Source organism: Leucoraja erinacea, chromosome 6, assembly GCF_028641065.1.
Source record: "Leucoraja erinacea ecotype New England chromosome 6, Leri_hhj_1, whole genome shotgun sequence".
Lineage (NCBI taxonomy): Eukaryota > Metazoa > Chordata > Chondrichthyes > Rajiformes > Rajidae > Leucoraja > Leucoraja erinaceus.
This window is the reverse complement of record NC_073382.1, coordinates 86,189,520-86,209,505: the sequence shown is the minus strand read 5'-3', so window position 1 is coordinate 86,209,505 and position 19,986 is coordinate 86,189,520. Positions and strand designations below refer to the sequence as shown.

The following is a 19,986-nucleotide window of genomic DNA, read 5'->3' as shown; positions in this document are numbered from 1 at the left end:
CCCCACCCCCCCCACAACCATTTACTCACCTACACAACCTCATACCTCCCTCCCATTACCGCCCCTACGGACTAGATCACACTCCTCTCCGCGGCTATCCTCCATCACCTCCACAACTCTTCACCCTGCCCTCACCCTACCCACCACACAAATTCTTCCCATCTTTCCCCTCCCTCCCCACACTTACAAACAATCATTCACCATTTACATCCTCGTATCCATGCATCCCTACCAATACTCTCCCAACTCCGCCAATCACTATCTACCACACACATCCCACACACCCCTCTCCTCATCCTTACAATCATATTTCATTTCCCTCAATCATTTCCCTCCCAACACCTCTCTCCCCCACCTCTTCAACCCTACACCATCTTGTTCACTCTTCCAACACTCCACACTACCCCTATCCTGATTCTGCACTCTTAGCTCTCCCTCTTTCTCACCACTATTTCCTCTCTTCCCTACCCTCTCACCCACTCCAATCCCAACTTTTCCCCGCCCCTGCAACTCTCCCCCTCCCTCCACACTCTTCCCCTGTCTCCACTTCTTCCCCCTCCTCCTTCCCCCACCCCTACTCCCACTCACCCACCCTCCTTAACACCCTCCCCACCCCACTCTCATCTCTCCCCTTATTCTCCCCCCCGTACTCCCCCTCTATCATCTCCCTTCTCTCCTCACCCACTCTGTCCTCTTCCCTTCACCTCCCACCCTCTCCCTCCTCCCATGCCCCTCCTCCCTCTCCCACCCCTCTTCACCCATCTCGCCACCAACCCTTATCTTGAACCACTCCCGATGCCCTACCACTCACTGCTATCCCTCTCCCACCCCCCTACCCCCTACCCCTTCCTGCCCTTCCCACTCTCCACCCACATCCCCCCCCATCTAATCTAATTATTAAATTGTCTCGTGATTTAAAAAAAAAAACGGGAACGTATGTCCGATTCATTTTATCTTCAGCAGCTAGCAGCCCAAGGAAATCTGCCTCCAATGGCAGTAGAAAGCTGGATTTTAATGGCGGTGCTGGCTCGATGGGGCAAATGGCCTCCTCCTGCACCTATTTTCTATGTTACTATGATGGCACCTACCTCGCCCTTCCCCACCCTGCCATCCGCCCCCTTCCCTCCATCCCTACCCATTTTATGCAAGGGTTCCATTTCGTCCTGGACTCTGCCCATGTTGCACAATTTCCCAGCTCCCTTCGTACTGAACCAAGTGTTGGGAGGTTCTTGAGCTCAAACCCCCCTTGTCCAAGCCTTTCATACAGAACAGATCAGTGCAGAAACAAAGGCAGTTCCGCCCTGCATGTCCCTGCTGATCGAACTAATATCATCTATCCGCACGTTTTCAATATCCTTCAATTGTCTGCTTATCCATGTGCCTAACTAAAAGATTCTTAAATACCCACCATCATGTCTGCCTCCACCACCACCCATAGCAGTGCGTTCCAGGTACCCAACACTCTGTGTGAAAAAATACCTTGCACTCTAAATCTTACCTAAAAGATATGCCTCTTGACTTTGGTATTTCCAACCCGAGAAAAAAAGATTCTGAATGTCTACCTATCGAAGGGTCTCATAATTTTATATACTTACAGGTCTCACGTCAACCGCCAATGCTCCAGAGAAAACAACCCAACAGTCAGAGCATCAGTCTGGTAAACGTCTTCCGTACCCTCTCCAAAACCTCCACCTCCTTCCTGAAATGGTGCGACCAGAACTGCATCTTTTCTCACCTCCAGCTCTTCACCCCCCCCCCCCCCCCCCTCCCTCCCTACTCCAATCCTCTCCTTTTAGTCTGAAGATGGGACCCGGCCCAAAATGTACCTCTCCTTTTTCTCCAGATGCTGCCCGATCCGGTGAGTTGCTCCAGAACTTTGTATCCATCTTTGGTATAAACCAACAACTGTATTGCTTTGTTACGAGTCCAAATGCAGCCCAACTAACTTGCCCCATCTACACTGGTCTCACCCGCCCGCACGCGCTTGGATCATAACTCTCTAAACCTATCCGATACATGTACGGTTATCCAGAGGGTGGACAAACGTGGATTGTTTTTTCTGGAACGTTGGAGGTTGAGGGGAGACTTGATAGACTAAAAACATGATAGGCCTAGATAGGGTGGACAGTCAGAACCTTTTTCCCAGGAAGGAAATGTCCAGCATTATATGGCATTGCTATAAGGTGAGAGGGGGAGAGTTCATTGGAGATGTGCGGGGCAGATGTTTTACACAGAGGGTGGTGGGGGCCTGGAACGCATTGCCAAGGATGGTGGTGGAGGAACAGACAATAGCGGTGTTCAAGAGGCTTTCTGATAGGCACATGGAGGGGCAGGGAAGACAGAGATGTGGTTCATGTACAGGAAAAGGCGATCAGTGTAACTTGGCATCATGATCGTCACAAACATCGTGGGTCGAAAGGCCAGTTCTTGTGCTGAACTCTTCTATATTCTATGTGTTTCTCCCACCTACCTGTGTCCGTGAAGCAGCGTTTCTGAGCCAAGTTCTTGATGCGTCCTGAAAGGAAGAGAGAGGAGAGTCATCAGAGCCGCGTCCGTGACCTTTCGCAGCGTCTGCCCCAGGCTGAGGTCGAGGGTCAGCACCTTGCCCCACGCTGGGCAATTTCAGATAATCTGCCGCTCCAGTCTGTGTCGGAATCAGGTGGTCACGAGGGGAATAGATAGGTTGAATGTACAAGAAAGAACTGCAGATGCTGGTTTAAATCGAAGATAGACACCAAATACTGGAGTAACTAAGCGGGACAAGCAGCATCTCTGGAGACCCTTCTACGGACTGAGAGTCAGGGGAGTCTCTGTATCGCCCACTCCCCTGAGTTCAGTCTGAAGAAGGGTCTCGACCCGAAACATCACCCATTCCTTCTCTCCAGAGATGCTGCCTGGCCTGCTGAGTAAATCCAGCAATTTGTGTCTATCTTGGGGTGAATGTACAAAGTCTTTTTCCCAGGGTATGTGAATCAAGGGCATAGATTTGAGTTCATAAATTCATGTTCTTGGAGCAGAACTAGGTCACTCAGCCCATCAAGTGAACGCCGCCATTTAATTATGGCTGATTAATTTTTCTCTCTCATATCCATTCTCCTGCATTCTCCCCTTAACCCCAGGTATCCTCACTAATAAAGAATCTGTCAAATTCCGTGTTTGAAATATCCTCAGACTTGTCCTCCACAGCCGTCTGTGGCAATGAATTCCACAGACTCCCCACCATCTGACCAGAGAAATTCTTCCTCATTTATGTTGAAAAGGGAAAGGTTTAATACTAACCTGAAAGGCAACTTTCACATATCTACGTGTGGGGTTTATGGAGGAAGCTGCCAGAGGAAGTGTTTGAGGCCGGCAAAAATAACAACATTAAAAAGGCACTGGGACAGAAACAGATATAAATGGATTAGAGGGCTGGGGGCCAATTGCAGTCAAATGGCACTAACTTAGATGAGACACCTTAGTCAGCATGGCCAAGTTGGGGCATCGGGTCTGTTCCTGTGCTTTGGTACTCTAATGTTCTTGAGGGTTGTCCATTTAGGACCTTGCCCACATAAGGTTATGTGATAGAAGCAGAATTAGGCCATTCGGCCCTTCAAGTCTACTCTGCCATTCAATCATGGCTGAGCTATCTCTCCCTCTCATACCCATTCTCCTCCCTTCACCCCATAACCCCTGACACCCGTTTTAATCAATTCCATCTATCTCTACGTTAAAAATATCCATTGACTTGGCCTCCACTGCCTTCTGTTTCAAAGAATTTCACAGGTTCACCACCTTCTGACTAAAGAAATTCCTTCTCAAATGACCTACAATGCTAGACTCTCCCGCTAATGGAATCAACCTCTCCACATCCGCACTATCCAAGCCTTTCACTATTCAGTAAGTTTCAATGAGGTCCTCACTCATCCTTCTAAACTCCAGTGACTACAGGTCCAGTGCTGTTAAACGCTCATCTCTGGTTCCACACATAAATCACCCCTTTGGTTCCTAGGTCACAGAGCCTTTTCCTAGCTGCCCTCTGGTTCCTGACAAAGAAATTATTGGGATACTCCTTTATCTAACTTGGGAAGGATATTTCATGGCCTAGCATTCCTAATTGCTATCTTAAGTTCTATCGTACCATTTCAGTGTTCCTCCAGGGACTTCTTTGATTCGAGTTACCAGTATATGGACTGATAGGTACAGTCGGAGAAACAAGCAAGAACAAGCCTGAGATAAGTCACAGAAAGTATTGAGTGAAAGGGGAGGGTGAGACTGCATAGAATGACTTGGTGCCAGGAGTGAGAGACGATTGGATTAGACAGGGTGGGATATTAATAGTTGAGGAAATTTCACATTGCTCCACCTAGTCATCCATCTGCATCTGCGCTTTGGAGAAAAGACTCCACATTCATCCACAATCTCCATGTTACAAATACTCTTCATTGGAGGCAACATTCTCAACAAGCTCTTGTTAACCTACGCTATCACTGTACATCAATGCCCCTGAGAGTCATGCCATTTACTCTGTACTTCCCGGGTGCATTTGATCTCTTGCAATGCATCACTTCATTTAAGCTCCATCTGCCATTTCTCTGCTCTAATACCTAACTAATCTATATCCCGCTGCATCCATTCACAACCTCCCTCACTGCCCACTTGATCTCATTTTCATGTTGTCTTTATTTATGGATAACATCACTTTCGCTTTCAAGGTAAAATTCCTGACCCGAGCATGGAAACCCACTCCTCAAGGAGGGACCATCCCCACCCACACTCACCTGAGCAGGAGACTCCAGCGTACTCTCCTTGTGTGCAGTTATTCACTATCCATGGTCTGGCAGGACACTGGTCGAGGGCAGGCTCTGTCCCGTTACACATCACTTCACCCAGCCAGATGTTCCCAGTGGCCTCTCCGTTGGAGACAGCTTTTGTTACTAACCGGGCCGTCCCACAGTTCAACACTCTGCAGACCACGTTCCCCGCATTGATATCCCAGCTCCTGCCGCAGACGGTGACCCAGGTGGAGTTATGATAGACCTCCACTCTCCCGGAGCACATGTTGGTCCCATTCACCAGACGGACGGGCACTGGACCTGCAACAGAAGTGGTGAAGGAACTAATAGTCAAATCTAAAATGGAGTCAGTCTTCTACAAAAGCATGGACTAGTAGAACAAAAGAATGGCTTGGTGCCAAGTCTGAATAACATTGGAAATTATATGGAACACAATATGGAGGACAGGTTGTCTTTTCAATAAAGACATCAAGATGGCAGCCGGCGAAATAACATGTGCTTCTTTTCAAGGCCATAAAGAAGCCATGATTGACAAAAAATAGCTGACGCTCCAGATAAGTAATAACTTGTTATTGGATCAGCTTGATTTGGCCCCAGCTTTTCCCATATTCTGAAAGTCTACAAAATCTTTCAGTCGTGCTTTTTCAGACTTGGTAGGAGGGATTTACTGAAAGGAACAATGTATAATTGTGCTAACTTTCCTCTGTTCTGTGAGTGGAGCCCGAGAAGCACTGAGCAACGTTTTGTGTTCATTGCAATCTTTGCCACTCCAATCCAACAAATCACTTAAAGTTTATCTTTAACAGTTTCTGTTGCTATCTGCTTTTTAAGAAATTAAGTTTGACATTTGGCGTAGTCGGCAGGATCTCGCTGGGACCAGTAAAACAGATGACTAAGAGGGTGCAGTTGATCAGGATCTGAAGGGGAGAAAACTGAGCTCTAGTCAAACCCTTTGAGTCTCCCGAAGAAGCTCCCGGTAAAAATCTCTTTGTCTGAGGTTGATCCTGTTCCAGAAGCAGATCTAGAAGCAGACAGTGAAGGTAAGACCACGTATAAAGGTTTGGCTTGTGTATTGGAAATGAGTAAAGGATTGGACACGGCAGACTATAAAGTTTTTGTCACTAATGTGTATTGGAAAGACAAGGTGTCTTGAAAAGAAGTGTATTGAAAAGGCAATGCGTCTTGAAGAGACAGTGTTTTGAAACGACTGTAGTGAATTTGCAGCCTGAGAGAGAGAGAGAGAGAGAGAGAGAAAGAGAGAGAGAGAGAGAGAGAGAGAGAGAGAGAGTAGCCAGATTGAACTTAACAGACTGCAAAGGGTTGTTACTAATATAAAGAATTGGGCTTAATAGGCTGAAAAAGTTTGTTACAATTTGTGTATTAAGAAGTGATTTGAAGATTGGATAGACATAGAAATAATTTGGATAAGAGTGATGGAAAGACGGCTGTACAACACATGCATTATTTGTTTCATAAGAACAACAAGGATTATAGAATATTGAATTATAAATTGACCAAACGTTTAGATATTGTGTCTTGGCCAGTAGAAGAATATGGAATCATAGAAACATAGAAAATAGGTGGAGCCAGCACCGCCATTCATTGTGATCATGGCTGATCGTCCCCTATCAATAACCCGTGCCTGCCTTCTTCCCATATTCCTTGACTCCGCTAGCCCCTAGAGCTCTATCTAACTCTCTCTTAAATCCATCCAGAGACTAGGCCTCCACTGCCCTCTGTGGCAGGGAATTCCATAAATTCACAACTCTCTGCGTGAAAAAGTTTTTTTCTCACCTCAGTCTTGAATGACTTCCCGTTTATTCTAAGACTGTGGCCCCTAGTTCTGGACTCGCCCAACATTGGGAACAATTTTCCTGCATCTAGCTTGTCCAGTCCTTTTATAATTTTATATGTTTCTATAAGATAACCCCTCATCCTTCTAAACTCCAGTGAATACAAGCCCAGTCTTTTCAATCTTTCCTCATATGACAGTCCCGCCATCCCAGCGATCAATCTCGTGAACCTACCCTGCACTGCCTCAATCACAAGGATGTTGTTCCTCAAATTAGGGAACCAAAACTGTACACAATACTCCAGATGTGGTCTCACCAGAGCCCTATACAACTGCAGAAGAACCTCTTTACTCCTATACTGAAATCCTTTGTTATGAAGGCCAACATTCCATTAGCTTTCTTCACTGCCTGCTGTACCTGCACGCCAACTTTCAATGACCAGTGTACAAGGACACCCAGGTCTCGCTATACCTCCCCCTTACGCAACCTAACCCCATTGAGATAATAATCCCGCCCCCTTGTTTTTGCTGCCAAAGTGGATAACCTCACATTTATCTTTCTTATACTGCATCTGCCCACTCACTCAACCTGTCCAGGTCACTCTGCAACCTCCTAACATCCTCTTCACAGTTCACACTGCCACCCAGCTTTGAGTCATCCGCAAACTTGCTAGTGTTGCTCCTAATTCCCTCTTCCAAATCATTAATATATATTTTTTATAAACAGTTGCGGCCCCAACACCGAGCCTTGCGGCACTCCACTCGCCACTGCCTGCCATTCTGAAAAGAACCCGTTCATTCCTACGCTTTGCTTCCGGTCTGCCAACCAATTTTCTATCCATGTCAACACCCTACCCCCAATACCATGTGCTCTAATTTTAGTCACCAGTCTCCCGTGCGGGACTTTATCAATGGCTTTCTGAAAGTCTAGATACACTACACCCACTGGCACCCCTTCATCCATTTTACTTGTCACGTCCTCAAAAAATTCAAGAAGATGAGTCAAGCATGATTTCCCTTTCATAAATCCATGTTGACTTGGACTAATCCTTTTACTGCTATCCAAATGCCCCATTATTACCTTTAATAATAATTGCAACCAGCAATTTCCCACCACCGAAGTGAGGCTAACTGGTCTGTGATTCCCCGTTTTCTCTCTCGCTCCTTTCTTGAAAAGTGGGATAACATTAGCTATCCTCCAATCCACAGGAACTGATCCTGAATCTATTGAACATTGGAAAATGATCTCCAATGCATCCACTATTTCTCGAGCCACCTCCCTGGCGACCCTGGGATGCAGACCATCAGGCCTAGGGGATTTATCATCCTTCAGTCTCATTAGCCTACCCAATACTATTTCTCGCCTAATGAAAATTTCTTTCAGTTCCTCTACCCCCTTAGATCCTCTGTCCAGTACATCTGGGAGATTGTTTGTGTCTTCCTTAGTGAAGACAGATCCAAAGTACCTATTCAACTCTTCTGCCATTTCCTTGTTGCCCATAATAATTTCACCCGTCTGCCTTCAAGAGACCCACATTTGACTTTGCTACTCTTTTTCCCTTAACATATCTATAGAAGCTTTTACTGTCCTTCTTTATATTCCTGGCCAGCTTCCCCCTGTACTTCATCTTTTCAGCCCGTATTGCCCGTTTTGTTTCCTTCTGTTGTCCTATGAAAGTTTCCCAATCCTCTGTCTTCCGGCTACTCTTTGCTGTGTTATACATCTTTTCTTTTAGTTTTATTCTATCCCTAACTTCTCTTAGCCACGGTTGCCTCCTACTCCCCTTAGAATCTTTCTTCCTTTTTGGAATGATATGATCCTGCGTCTCCCGGATTATGCCCAGAAATTCCTGCCATTGCTGTTCCACCGTCATTCCTGCTAGGATCTCTTTCCAGTCTAATTTGGCCAGCTCCCCTCTCATGCCTTCATAGTCCCCTTTGTTCAACTGCATCACTGCCACTTCCGATTTAACGTTCTCCTTCTCAGATTGCAGATTAAAAGTAATCATATTATGATCACTACCTCCAAGCGGTTCCTTTACCTCGACTTCTCTTATCATATGTGGAGACAGAGAGACAGAGACAGAGACAGAGACAGAGAGAGAGAGAGAGAGAGGAAGAGAAAAGTGGGTGGAGACGCGAGATAGCAGTTGGTTGGATTATGCCTGTAAAAGAGGGATTAAATTGTGGAATAAAGGCAGAACTAGTAAAAGAATGGAAAGTACTTCAGATGGAATGCCAGTGGGCAAAGGAATAGGAGATAAGGGCTAAGGCAGAGAAAGAAAGCAATGATAAGTGTTTGTAGAACAAACCCGGTACCGGTAAGTCCTATCGAGACCCTATGTCTGGCAATGGTATCCCTGTCTATAGAAGGGGAGGTGCCCAATCACAATCTAGATCACTGTCCAATCACAGCTCACACCACTCCCATTTTGAACATTAGCCCGCCCACCATTACATTAAACTACTCCTTTTGTTAATTTTAAATTCTGACTCCAACAAGACGACTTTTGCAATTTAAAGACACTAGGGGTCACATTTTAAGGATAAGAGGGAGGTCTTTTAGGACCGAGATGAGAAAATCATTTTTTACACAGAGAGTGGTGAATCTGTGGAAATCTCTACCACAGAAATTAGTTGAGGCCAGTTAATTGACTATATTTAAGAGGGAGTTAGATGTGGCCCTTGTGGCTAAAGGGATCAGGGGGTATGGAGAGAAGGCAGGGATGGGATACTGAGTTGGATGATCAGCCATGATATCGAATGGCGGTGCAGGCTCGAAGGGCCGAATGGCCTACTCCTGCACCTATTTTCCATGTTTCTATGCAAGCCTTAAACCTTCCAGTCCTAGTTCACAAATTCTGCAAATTGGTCCCCACAGAAATAAAGATTATTTTAAACAGAACGGCTTTTGTCAGACAAGGGAGCAGAATCTAAAGTTAATACAGAGAGGTCCCTAATGTTTTGCATGATTTTTTGGAAACGAGGTAGCTGCGCTGCTCTGGCCCACTACACTCAGATAAATTTGTTGTATATTTTGCTTGTATTTTGTACTAGTTTTTTTTTAATGTTCGAATGGAAGTATTAGTTATAAACCAAAAGCTCTCTAAAAAGTATTCTAGAATGTGCTTTCAAGTTGCCACTCATCCAAGTTCTGGCCCTTATCAGATTAGACAGATCTTCATGTTCTCACTCATCCACGTTCTGAGTTGTCACTCATCCATGTTCTTTTCCTTATCTGACTAGAGAGTTCAGTGTTCTTTTCAAGGCTATGCTGCCAAGATAATGGCAGCTCTATCCTACTTGGATTTCGCTCTGTCTATTTCATTTCTCCCAATGCCTATCGGGATACTTGACATCCAGTCCCAGGCTATATTTATATATTCATATATATGACCCTTTTGATGAAATGGTCCGTCAGATGAAATAGGATGTCATTGAATGAGCTGGCAATCTATGAAAATTAATGGTTTATTCTTTGTTTTCTCTTAACTTTAAGTTTATTTTCTTCCTATTTCTTACCTTTTGAATTGAGTTCAAATAGAGACCTGAATTCCACGATGGCCACGTTGCATTCAGGTAGATGTGTTAGATGAGATTGGAGATGCCTTTATCTCAGAACAAAATCTGTTAATTTGAAATTGTACATTTGGGGAGATTGGAACGATTGGGAATATTTTTAAATTGTTTTGTTTCAATAATGATCCATTTTTAAAGGGTCTGCCATAGGTAGTTAAAGAGTGATCTCACATGCACCACCACCCGTAGAATTCTCGATTAGTGGAGGGAATGAATAGGACACTAAAGAGTGTGGAAGTTAGTTATGACCTACGGGCCCACAGCAGTTAATTAATTGCATGCGCACAGCAATTAAGCAGAAACTTGTCAGTCTTGTATTCACATGGGTTAAAAATGCAGAAGCCACTGCCAGTTGAACACGGACACAGTACATACTACTGGGAGACTACGTACTGATAAGGTAGTGGATCGGACTAAATTGGGACTGTGTTGGAGGGGACTGTACCAAGTGCTACTATGACACCAACTGCCTTGAAGATTGAAGATTACCCCTGTTGGAGACATCTGCTATTGTAAATGGAGGAGAACCAAAAAAGGACAATGGGGCTATTGACCTTACTTTTTATCCTGAGGTTGGCCCAGATGGGCTGAACTTGGGGAAACACCCCTGCACCAAGACGTCCTGAATAAGGCTGACAACTATCCTTACGTTTATAACACTGACCAAGATGGATCGCAGGTTCTTGAAGTAACCAGAAAAAGGTGGCAGCTTATCCCGGAGCTAACAGTCCGAGCTGAAACAGATGAGAAATGTGATCACCAATGCCCAGTCCGAAAATGACTATCTCGTTTCCATCACACAACAGCTGAAGGAGAGCAATCAGGTTGTGGAGTTGAACAGCCTTGATTTTGGAGGGCAACTCAGTTACAGAACTGGATTGAGGTAAATCCCAGCTAGGATCAAAGTGAGGAGCTGGGTTGGGATGGATCAGACAGCCAGTTGGCATTGATGGAGAAGGAAGAAGAATATTGGTTTCACACGCTGATGGACAACTTGGGAGAAAGAACGACTCGATTTATGAAAAGACACTACATTTGTGATGAAAGTGGACAGACTTTCAAACAGCTAAAACACCTGTCAGTTCACCAAATGTGCCTTACTGGAGCAAAACCAGTGTGTTTGTGGTTACCAATGCAGGCAAAGAGCATCCTTGAAATACCATATGACCAAGCACAAGGCAGAAGCTGAACTTGAATTTGCTTGTAACCAATGTGAGAAGCGGTTCGAGAAGGCTCACAATTTGAATGTTCATATGTCCATGGTTCATCCCTTGACCCAGAATACAGATTTAAAAAAACTATTGAAATTGAATCGTCAGCTAAGTATAGAACCATTAATTAAGCAGGAACCCAGTTAATAGTTATTCAACAGCTAAATGATGAGTCTAAAGAATCTTGCATCCTTTTTCAGTGTCAGCAAGACACAAAGGATTAACATGAATAAATGCAATCAAGCCAGGCTCACCTAAACAGACTGGGCTAGAAACACCTGCCATTTTTGTTCCACTGTCATCCCTGCTAGTGTATCTTTCCAATCAACTGTGGCCAGCTCCTCCCTCATGGCCCCATAGTCCCCTTTATTCAACTGCAGCACTGACACCTCCGACCTCCTCTTCGCCCTCTCCAATTGTAGATTAAACCTGACCATGTTATGGTCACTGCCTCCTAATGGCTCATTAACCTCGAGGTCCTTTATCAAATCTGATTCATTACATAATAATAAATCCAGAATTGCCTTCTCCCTGGTAGGCTCCAATACAAGCTGTTCTAATAATTCATCACAAAGGCACTCTGTAAGTCCCTTTCTTGGGGTCCAGTACCAACCTGATTTTCCCAGTCTACCTGCATGTTGAAATCTCCCATAACAACCACAGCATTGCTTTTGCTACATGCCAATTTTAACTCCTGATTCAACTTGCGCCCTATGTCCAGACTACTGTTTGGGGGCCTGTAGATTAGTCCCATTAGGGTTTTTTTACCCTTACAATTCCTTTGTTCCATCCATACTGACTCCACACCCCCTGGATCAATGTCACCCCTTGCAAGGGACTGAATTTTATTCCTCACCAACAGAGCAATCCCACCCCCTTTGCCCACCTGTCTGTCTTTTAGATAGGAGGTATACCACTGAATATTCAGCTCCCAAACCTGGCCATGTCTCAGTAATTCCCGCAACATCATACTTGCCAGTTTCTAACTGATCCTCAAACTCGTCCACTTTATTCCTTTTACCTTGTGCAATCATATACATCACTTTGACCTCCTTATTCACTTTCCCCTCGCAATTTACCCTGACCTTACTCGGTTGCCCCCTTCTCGAGCTTTCCTTCCCATTCATTCGAGAATTCTTTGTAATTTTTCCTGTAGTCACTTCCTCTTCAACTCCATCTTTATACTCCAAATTTGTCAATACCTCCCCCCCACTATTTAATTTAAACCCACACGTGTAGCCCTAGCGAACGTGCCTGCCAGAATGTCCGTCCCCCAACAGTTTAGGCGTAACCCGTCCCTTTTGTACAGATCCTATCCCAGAAGAGATCCCAGTGGTCTATAAATCTAAATCCTTGCTCCCTGCACCAGCCCCTCAACCACATTCAGATCCCCTATCTCCGTGTTCCTGTCTTCACTAGCACGAGGTATCGGAAGCAATCCAGAGATAACCACCCTAGAAGTTTGGCTTCCTAACTCTCTGAACTCATGTTGGAGAACCTCCTTCCTCTTCTTCCCGATGTTGTTTGCTGGCTGCCGGCTGTTCACCTTCTCTCTCGAGAATGTTCCGAATTCGGCTTGTGACATCCTGAACCGTCACCAGGGAGGCAACAGACCATCCTTGTATCTCGTCTGCCGCCACAGAATCTCCCGTCCACTCCTCGGACAATGGAGTCACCCACCACTAGGGCTCTGCCCGACATCGGTCTCGCCGGTCGAGTCCCATCTCTAGGATTGGAGCCACCGATGTTTCCGCTGCTCGGACAGGAAACATCGTCTTCCCGAACAGTTTACATTAGGTACAGACACCCGAGTCTACTGCACTCCATGATTTCCACCCTTTCTCTCCGACACACACCTTGGTCCTTCCTGTATCCTCGGCATGACTACCTTACTCTCGTTTTCTGGGATGGCCCTGAGGTCATCCAGCTGCTTCTCCAGTGCCCCAACACGGTCCTTTAGGAGCTGAAGCTGGATGCACTTGTCATAGATGTAGCAGCCAGAGGCTTCATCTGTGTCCCTGGGCTCCCACATTCTGCAAGCCTCACACTGTCTCATCTGCCCCGACATGTGCTCACCACGCTCCATCCTCTCGAGCTTTAGACGTAGCCTCCTCTCCTCAGTCTCCTCTCCTCAGCCTCCTTGCCGAAGACTCTCGAGCAAAAGGACTGCACTTTACTCACAAGGCCGCTCCCTCACTGCTGTTCCCTCAGAGCCTTCTTGCTTATATGTTTTCTGCACCCTTCGAACTACCAGACTACACACAATACATGACGTACATCGGAACAGGTCCATCGGCCCACAATGCCTGTGCCCAAATATAATGTCAAGATAAGCTATTCTCCTCTGCCTGCACATGGTCCATATTCTTATTCCCTCCACATCCATCTGCCTATCTAAAAGCCTCTTGGTGAACTTCTGCTCCCTCTCCAAAGCTTCCACGTCCTTCCTGTAATGGAGCGAACCAGAATATAACAGAATACTACAAAAGTGGTCAAACTAAAACCTTATAGAGCTACATTCAGACCTCCCACCTTCTCTAGTCAAAGCCCTGACCAATTAAGGCAATTATGCCAAATGCTTTCTTCGCCACCCTGTCTGTCTGTGTTGCTACTTTCAAGAAATCGAGTACTTGTAGCCCTAGGTCTCTGTGCCTACAAACGTTCCCAGGGCCCTGCAATTTACTCTGTAAATTCTTCTCTGCATTAACTTCCCATAATGCATCAGTTTGCACTTGTCACAATTAAACTCCATCTGCCGGTCCTTGGCCCACTTTCCCAATGTAGTTTTAGTTTTTAATTTTTGAGATACAGCGAGGAAAAAGGCCCTTCAGCCCACCGAGTCCACAACTAGTGATCGCCTATACAATAGTCCTGTTCTGCACACTAGAAGCCAATTAACCTACAAACCTGCAGTCTTTGGAGTGTGTTAGGAAACTGGAGCACCCGGAGAAAACCCATACGATCACAAGGAGAAAATGCAAACTCCGTACAGATCACTGAAAACAACAATGTACGGAGCTTGTTCTTTTTCACACAGAGGGTGATGGGTGCCTGGCACGCAATGCCAGATGTGGTGGTGGAGGCAGATGCTAAAGTGACATTTAAAAGACTTATGAATCGTTGCTTTTAAACTTTTCTTCTGATTTACTTTAATAAAGATAGTGGTTTATAATCTGGTGTTCTTCTTCATTCACTGATCTGAATCCATAAACATGCCTATATTTCATTAGAGGTGCACATGAAATAGACAAATGTAATCCCCTGCATTCTGGAGTTCTATAGTCACAGCAAGACAGTGAACCAAGCTGTAAACCAAGATGACAAGACTGGTGGGATGAGAGCACAAATATACAACCAAAGTTCAGTAAAAGGTTTGCAACCTTGCCTCACCACCCTCACTCACCTGAGCAGGAGACTCCAGCGTCCTCACTGTGGATGCAGTCATTCACACCCCATGGGCTGGCAGGACACTGGTCGAGGGCAGGTTCTGTCCCATTACACTTCACCCCATCCAGCCAGATGTTCCCAGTGGTCTCTCCGTAGAATGCACCAGTTGCTACTGTCTGAGCCGTCCCACAGTTCAACACCCTGCAGACCACATTCCCTGCATTGATATCCCAGCTCCTGCCGCAGACGGTGCCCCAGGTGGAGTTATGATAGACCTCCACTCTCCCAGAGCACATGTTGTTCCCATTCATCAGACGGACGGGCACCGGACCTGCAACAGAGGGGGATGAGGTTGAAATTAGTCAAGTTCTCAGAACTCACCTCATAACTAAACCTTCTCCTTCTCACCTTAAAGCTGTGCCCTCTGGTATTGGACAAACCCATCCCAGGAATAAACATAGAAACATAGAAAATAGGTGCAGGAGTAGGCCATTCGGCCCTTCGGCCCTTCGAGCCTGCACCACCATTCAATATAATCATGGTTGATCATCCAACTCAGTATCCTGTACCTGCCTTCTCTCCATACCCCCTGATCCCTTTCGCCACATCTAACTCCCTCTTCTATATAGCCAATGAACTGGCCTCAACTACCTTCTGTGGCAGAGTTCCAGAGATTCACCACTCTCTGTGTGAAAAATGTTTTTCTCATCTCGGTCCTAAAAGATTTCCCCCTTACCCTTAAACTGTGACCCCTTGTTCTGGACTTCCCCAACATCGGGAACAATCTTCCTGCATCTAGCCTGTCCAGCCCCTTAAGAATTTTGTAAGTTATACAAAATGTTGTGATTATAGCGAGTACAAGCCGAGTCTATCCGGTGTTTCTTCATATGAAAGTCCTGACATCCCAGGAATCAGTCTGGTGAACTTTCTCTGTACTCCCTCTATGGCAAGAATGTCTTTCCTCAGACTAGGAGACCAAAACTGTACGCAATACTCCAGGTGTGGTCTCACCAAGACCCTGTACAACTGCAGTAGAACCTCCCTGCTCCTATACTCTAATCCTTCTGCTATGAATGCTAACATACCATTCACTTTCTTCACTGCCTGCTGCACATGCATGCCTACTTTCAATGACTGGTGTACAATGACACCCAGGTCTGTACATGCGAAAGATCTGACTACCTCGTAATCTCCTTTAAAACTTCCCTGTTTTACCTGGGCCAGATAGGGAATGAGGTTAGATTAACAATCAAGTCAACAAAAGCTTCTGAGACTGGTGAAAGGGGAGGGTGAGACTGTGGAATATGAAGTGGTGCCTGGAGTGAGAGGGGAGTTGATTAGACAGGGTAGGATATTAATAGTTGAGGAAATTTCATATTGGTCCAACTAGTCACCCAACAGCATCTGCGCTTCGGAGAAAACACTCCACATTCATCCACAATTTCCATGTAACAAATACTCTTCATTGGAGGCAACATCCTCGACAAACTGTACATTAATGCCCCTGAGGGTCCTGCCATTTACTGTGTACTTCCCGAGTGCATTTGGTCTCTTGGAATGGATCACGTCATCCTTGTACATTTAAGCTCCATCTGCCATTTCTCTGCTCTAATACCCAACTAATCTATATCCCGCTGCATCCATTCACAACCTCCCTCACTGCCCACAACTTCATCTCATTTTCATGTTGTCTTTATTTATGGATAACATCAGTTTCTGTTTCAATGTAAAATTCCTGACACTAGCATGGAAACCCACTCCTCAAGGAGGGACCATCCCCACCCACACTTACCTGAGCAGGAGACTTCAGCGTACTCTCCGTGTGTGCAGTTATTCACCTGCCATCGTCTGGCAGGACACTGGTCGAGGGCAGGCTCTGCCCCGTTACACGTCACTTCATCCAGCCAGATGTTCCCAGTGGCCTCTCCGTAGGAGACAGCAGTTGTTACTAACCGGGCAGTCCCACAGTTCAACACCCTGCAGACCACGTTCCCCGCTTTGATATCCCAGCTCGTGCCGCAGACGGTGCTCCAGGTGGAGTTATGATAGACCTCCACTCTCCCGGAGCACATGTTGTTCCCATTCACCAGACGGACGGGCACCGGACCTGCAACAGAGGGGGGATGAGGTTACATCTGCTGCAGGATTGCATGTGAATTCCAGCAACGTAGACAGCAGGTCGCTCTCCGCTCCTCACAGCGCAGGTGACAGGAGGATGCTGCACAGCCACTCGAGAGCAAGACTACCCTACAAAAAATGACTCTTCCACAAACCTCGACTCCCACCCCAACAGACTCTGTGTCACACTGCACAGGAGAAGGCCCTTCAGCTCAAGTCACCCAATCCGACCGAGATGCTCCCTCTACACCAGTTCCCTTTCCTGCATTCTGTCCGTATCCCTGCAAAGCTTTACTATTCATTTATCTGTCCCGATGTCTTTTAAATGTTGCTTTTGTTGCACCTGCCTCAACCACTTCCTCTGGCAGCTCTGTCCATGCACCCACTACCCTCTGTGTGTTACCTCTCAGGTTCCTATTAAATAATTTCCCTTTCACCTTCACCCTGTGCCCTCTATGTCGTCCCAGTCTCACTCATGCCCTGGGATATAGAATAGAATAGAATAGTTTCTTTATTGTCATTGTAACATGGACCATGTACAACGAAATTTAAAATGTCAGCCAGTCAGTGCAGCATTCAAACATTTCTAAAAGCTAACGATACATACACGGTAAAATAATAAAGATAAACAACTAAATAAATATCACGAACACAGCACGCATGCACACCCAACCCTCCATCCTTCTGTCGATTTCACAGTTACCACAGTCCCTTAGTCTGTATCGCCCCTGCGTTCCTTGGCGGCTACATTTAGTGCTTTTATAGCAGTGGGGTAAAAACTGTTTTTTAGTCTGTTCGTCCTTGTCCTTGTAGATCTGTACCGTCTGCCTGACGGCAACAGTTCAAACAGGGAGTGTCCGGGGTGGGAAATGTCCTTTATGATATTCTGGGTTTTTTTGGTGCAGCGGGAACTGTGTAAGTCCTCCAAGGTAAGGAGAGGGCAGCCGACAATCCTCTGGGCGTTGTCAATGGCCCTCTGGAGCGCTTTCCTCTGAGCCGCTGTGCAGCTGGTGTACCACACGCATACACAGTATGTTAGTATGCTCTCAATATAATAATAAAAGTAATAATAATAATAATAATAATAATATCTTTTATTGTCATTGCACATAAGATTTGTTATGCAGCTTCCATCCGATGTCATAACATAAATAACTAATAAAATTTAGATTTAGGTATCCTGATAACATGGATTGCAACATATATTGTGATCGTCACAAAAAGCTAGGAATAGTTGATTTTTAAGGTCGAGGCCCTTTTTCAGTCTGAAGACGGTTCACGAACCGAAGCCTATTCCTGTTCTCTGGAGAGGCTGTCTGATCCGCTGAGTTACACAAGCTTTTTGTGTCCATCTTCGGTTTAAATCAACATCTGCAGTTCCTTCCTACACATATGTTGTGATGTCCACGTTATCTGTGCCCCTTGTGATTTTATGAACCTCTTTCAGACCCTGGTCCCTTCGCTCCAGCTTATCCGGACTTTCCACTCCCTCTGGTCTGCATGAATTTTCCCCTGGATGCTCCAATCCTCTCTCATATCTCAGCTAATTGAGTTTATCATCTGCTGTTAATTCCCTGAGTGTATCAGTAAGGATGGGAGTCTGGAGAGTTGACGGGAATATGTGGAGAGTGATCCGAGATTAGTATGAGTGAAAGGGTGATGATCAGTGCGGAGTCTGTGGGCTGAAGGGCCAGTTTCCCTGCTCTATCCTCCTGTTTGCCGTCTATTAACTTTTCTTATTCTATCCAGTGTCTCCCTATAACTCAAATCCATCACTCCTGGTAAATTCCTCCTGAATCTTTTCTGCACCCTTTGAACTACCAGACTACACACAATACATGACGTACATCGGAACAGGTCCATCGGCCCACAATGCCTGTGCACAAATGTCATGTCAAGATAAGCTATTCTCCGCTGCCTGCACATGGTCCATATTCTTATTCCCTCCATATCCATCTGCCTATCTAAAAGCCTCTTGGTGAACTTATGCTCCCTCTCCAAAGCTCCCACATCCTTCCTGTAATGGAGCAGACCAGAATATAACAGAATGCTACAAAACTGGTCAAACTAAAACCTTATAGAGCTACATTCAGACCTACCACCTTCTCTAGTCAAAGCCCTGACCAATGAAGGCAATTGTGCCAAATGCTTTCTTCGCCACCCTGCCTGTCTGTGTTGCTACTTTCAAGGAATCGAGTACTTGTAGCCCTAGGTCTCTGTGTCTACAAACTTTCCCAGGGCCCTGCAATTTACTCTGTACATAGTTCTCTGCTTTAACTTCCCATAATGCATCAGTTTGCGCTTGTCACAATTAAACTCCATCTGCCGGTCCTTGGCCCACTTTCACAATGTAGTTTTAGTTGTTACCTTTATAGATACAGCGTTGCAAAAGGCCCTTCAGCCCACAGAGTCCACAACTAGTGATTGCCTATACAATAGTCCTGTTCTACACACTAGAAGCCAATTAATCTACAAACCTGCAGTCTTTGGAATGTGTGAGGAAACTGGAGCACCTGGAGTAAACCCACGTGATCACTAGGAGAACGTACAAACTCTGTACAGGCAGCACGTAGTCATGTCACTGAAAAGAACAATGTACGGAGCTTGTTCTTTTTCACACAGAGGGTGATGGGTGCCTGGCACGCAATGCCAGATGTGGTGGTGGAGGCAGATGCTAAAGTGACATTTAAAAGACTTATGAATCGTTGCGTTTAAACTTTTTTCATGATTTACTTTAATAAAGATAGCTGTTTGTAATCTGAATTGTTCTTCTTCATTCACTGATCTGAATCCTTAAACATGCCTACATTTCATTAGAGGCGCACATGAAATAGACAAAAGTAATCCCCTGCATTCTGGAGTTCTATAGTCACAGCAAGACAGTAAACCAAGCTACAAACCAAGATGACAAGACTGGAGGGATGAGAGCACAAATATACAACTAAACTTCCGTAGCAGGTTTGCAAGCTTGCCTCACCACCCTCACTCACCTGAGCAGGAGGACTCCAGCCTCCTCACTGTGGTTGCAATCATTCACACCCCATGGGCTGGCTTAACACTGCCCACCCCCTGAGCGTTATCCACACTCACCTGAGCAGGAGACTCCAGCGTACTCTCCGTGTGT

At 45.7% G+C, this 19,986-nt stretch overlaps 2 protein-coding genes across 2 annotated transcripts in view; one reads left to right on the top strand and one right to left on the bottom strand.

Moving 5' to 3' along the window:
* LOC129698453 (splicing regulatory glutamine/lysine-rich protein 1-like) overlaps window positions 1–967 on the top strand; it is a gene marked incomplete at its 5' end in the record, with an annotated part of 23,216 nt that extends 22,249 nt beyond the window's left edge. The window contains one exon of the mRNA XM_055637599.1: window positions 961–967. Coding sequence (XP_055493574.1) covers window positions 961–967 — 7 coding nt within the window. The remainder of the gene's footprint in view (window positions 1–960) is intronic.
* A 1,004-nt stretch (window positions 968–1,971) lies between these two features.
* On the bottom strand, window positions 1,972–19,980 carry LOC129698392 (soluble scavenger receptor cysteine-rich domain-containing protein SSC5D-like). The gene is made up of 5 exons (XM_055637524.1): window positions 19,953–19,980; window positions 16,537–16,851; window positions 14,761–15,075; window positions 4,761–5,075; window positions 1,972–2,515 (listed from the first exon to the last, which is right to left on the bottom strand). The coding sequence occupies exons 2-5, from the start codon at window positions 16,814–16,816 to the stop codon at window positions 2,397–2,399; spliced, it is 1,029 nt and encodes a 342-aa protein (XP_055493499.1). The 5' UTR covers window positions 16,817–16,851; window positions 19,953–19,980; the 3' UTR covers window positions 1,972–2,396.
* Between the last annotated feature and the right edge of the window lie 6 nt (window positions 19,981–19,986).